The sequence below is a fragment of the Rattus norvegicus genome, chromosome 18 (assembly GCF_036323735.1).
Source record: "Rattus norvegicus strain BN/NHsdMcwi chromosome 18, GRCr8, whole genome shotgun sequence".
In the NCBI taxonomy this organism is placed as follows: Eukaryota; Metazoa; Chordata; class Mammalia; order Rodentia; family Muridae; genus Rattus; species Rattus norvegicus.
In genome coordinates this window covers 82602585-82605661 of record NC_086036.1, presented here as the reverse complement: position 1 = coordinate 82605661, position 3077 = coordinate 82602585, and the positions used below count along the sequence as shown (strand labels likewise).

The 3077-nt window shown below is 42.8% G+C and overlaps 1 protein-coding gene across 1 annotated transcript; it reads right to left on the bottom strand.

Moving 5' to 3' along the window:
* Positions 1-1190: 1190 nt before the first annotated feature.
* On the bottom strand, positions 1191-2550 carry Magea14l1 (MAGE family member A14 like 1). Its single transcript, XM_225656.9, has one exon. It carries the CDS (start codon positions 2329-2331, stop codon positions 1429-1431), a length of 903 nt encoding a protein of 300 aa, XP_225656.1. The 5' UTR covers positions 2332-2550; the 3' UTR covers positions 1191-1428.
* Between the last annotated feature and the right edge of the window lie 527 nt (positions 2551-3077).

The window sequence follows — 3077 nt, the reverse complement described above, 5'->3', positions numbered from 1 at the left end:
TGCTCATATTTAAAAGAATAATATGGCAGCTGACAATGTGGAAAAGAATAGTGTTATAAAATATTGGGTGTAAAATTACAGTATGCCTAGAATGCTTCATAATTTAATCTCACTCTAAAGCTGGTAAGAAGAATAAGATACCTAAAGTTTATCTCATTTAATCAAAATACATACTATAACAATCTGAGTACATATACGTGTAAGGAATTTTTAAATGAGTAAAATATAGTGTACAAAAATTTGAGCAACTTTAAAATAGCATATTTTCTGAACTTTTGATAAGACATTGGCACACGTCTTTTACAGGGGTGGTACTTATTCTAGTGGGTGACCATGTCATGAGATTTCCAATGTTTCCTTATAAAGTTATATAATTGATATTCCCTATTAAATATGATGAACAGTTCTGCACATTTCTTTGGTGTTCATGTTTAAGATGTTTTCCTTGTGGGCATTTGGTAAGTGTCAACTCTACACAAAGAACTACTGGCAACCAGGAGTGCTGAAAATATGAGAAATGGTTTTATCCAGGGCAGAGCACACCAACAGGCTATGATTAGCAAATGACTAACTCTGGAAGCATACATGTAAGCAGCATCATAAGCAACATTATACGTATTGCTTGGGTTACATTTAGGAATATATATGTACATATTTGTATGCTGTTATTCAATGTATATCAAAGTGAGGGGCATGAAGATTATTTTTAATACCATCGATACTCACACTATCCCCCCCACCTCCATTTTCTACTTTCTCTTTGTACTTTCTACTAATTTCTAGATCTGGCTTATTTTACATGGTATAGCCATAGTATAGTAGAAGGAAATACATGAGCATCCATAGACATACAGGTATAGTCAAGCATAGCCAAGACACTTTTATCAAGAGCGCCAATGGGTCAGTGGAAAAAATGCCAAGAGCAAGAAATGTGATTGTATTGAACTATAAGCATCAGCATATCAGGAGGAAACAAAATTACTGAGTAAACACACAGCCCACAGAGGACAAGAGCAATCTTTGCTAGTTGTCTATCTGTCAGAAGATTAATACCTAGAATATAAGAAGAGCCCAACTCACTTTTGAATTTCATTTCAACTAGAAGTCAAAGGATAAGTTTATTTTTGCTATACTGCTGCCTTCTACAATTAGATATTATTCCTGAATTTTTTTTTGCGTTATTGGTGACATTTATGAACTTAAAACTGTCCACTTAATGAGCCTTGCAGTAAAAGTAGCAACAAGTTGTAACAAGAAACCCCGAGTCACAGTACAGGAAGAATGGAATGGTTCACAGTCCCCTCTTTCCTGCTCTCAAATGAGGGTACAGTACGAAGACGCTGCCTGACCTGATGTTGAATGGGAGTGGCCAGTGTACTAGAATGTGTGCTAGTCAGAGCATAGTACCATCTGCTGGGTGAACCTAGCCTAGGCCCTCTCTATTTCATCTTTCAAAGCCTCTGCATACCTAGTGGGATAGGATCTGGGATCCTGTTTAACGATGCTGGCAAAGAACTTCAATAGTTTCATTTTGGTGGTTTCAGCATGTGCTCTCGGGCCCCACAGATATTCTTTGGTAGGAGGATCACTGTCTGCCACCTGTCTGCATTCTAGATACCCCTCCTGCACAAAATGCTCAGTAATGAGGACCCCAGGGTCCCCATACACGAAATGATCTCTCCCTGCATACAGTCCCACGTTGTTCAGTATACGCCACAGCACCTGCTCACTGGCACAATTATCCTCTATGAAGATGATGCATAGCACGATGATTAGTAAGCCTATCTTGGGTACGCCTGGGAAACCATGTTGCATCACATCGTAGGTGAGCCCAAGGGCATGGACAAGAGAGTAGGAGTGGACACGGGGGTTTCTTTCTACTATCTCAAGGCCAAATGTCAGCCTCAAGCAGTCAGATGCCTTAGCGAAGATCACAGGGAAGTGCTCCTCATAACCTCGGATGACCATATACAGAATCTCTGCCTTACATGTCTGCTGCTTTCTCCTGTACTTAAGGAGCAAGAACAGAATCAAATCGATTACTTTACTATTGAGCATATCCTGTCTAGAGGAGTCAGGGCCAAATGCTTCTCCTACTTGGCCGCCAGGGGCCCCAACAGATGGTACTTCTGCAGGGGAGTTTATGTCAGCAGAGAATTCGGAAGTTCTCTGAGCACTCTGGGATGAATCTAGACCATTCTCTGAGGTGGTGGCAACGGTCTCTATTTCTGCCTCAACTCTGGGGACCTGGGCACCCTCCAGATCCTTTGTCTCTCTTTCAAACTGAGTGCTGTCCAGGTTGGCATTCTGGCTGTTCTCGGGAGGATCCATGTTGGGTTTCTTTGGAAACAGAAGCAGGAAAATGTGCAGCTGACAGGGATGAACTCACAGGCCTTGAAGAATGGTTAGGTCAACCGGTTCCACATGCTTTTACTGTCCAGGTTCTTATAGCAAGAGGCTTTCTGGATTCCTGGTCAAAAGTGATACCTTCTCTGACACAGATGACAGGCACACTCTGGGTTCCAGTTGTACTGCAGATTTGACAGGATCACATCTCTCAAGTAGTGACCTTTGATGACTTCTCTCATCCTATGAGGCCCAATGGCGCTGTCACATCTGAAAATACGCCCAGAGCCATCCTGGCATGCTAGCAGTAGAACAGAGCATTCAGAGGTGTCCTCTGTGTTCTTTCGTTGCTTCTACCTTGGTTCCAGTTAAAATGTAGACCCTGTGCTCTATGAACTTTAGTCTCCATGGTCAAGACTCTCCCTCCCAGCACTCCCTTTCTGCTGAACAAGAAGCATGCCCCATTCATACTTGACTGTGCCGTGTGTGCACAGGGCTGACAAGAGAGGCAGGACTGCATTGTGGCGATCCTCTGTGTGTGGATGGATTTCCTCAGTCTACCCTCGCTTCAGTTTCCAAGCCATTCTTTATTTTCCTCACTTCCTGGAACCCTGCTAGACCTTATTCCAAAGAAATAAACTCCAGTGCCCTTTAAGCCCCCACCCCACCCTACCCCCATACACCCGCAAGTCAAAATGTCTAACTCTGGGCCTGAACGCTTTAGCCTCCTG

What these genes read in the sequence shown, in the direction of transcription:
- Magea14l1 (XM_225656.9), bottom strand. Translation starts at nt 2,331, where the DNA reads ATGGATCCTCCCGAGAACAGCCAGAATGCCAACCTGGACAGCACTCAG.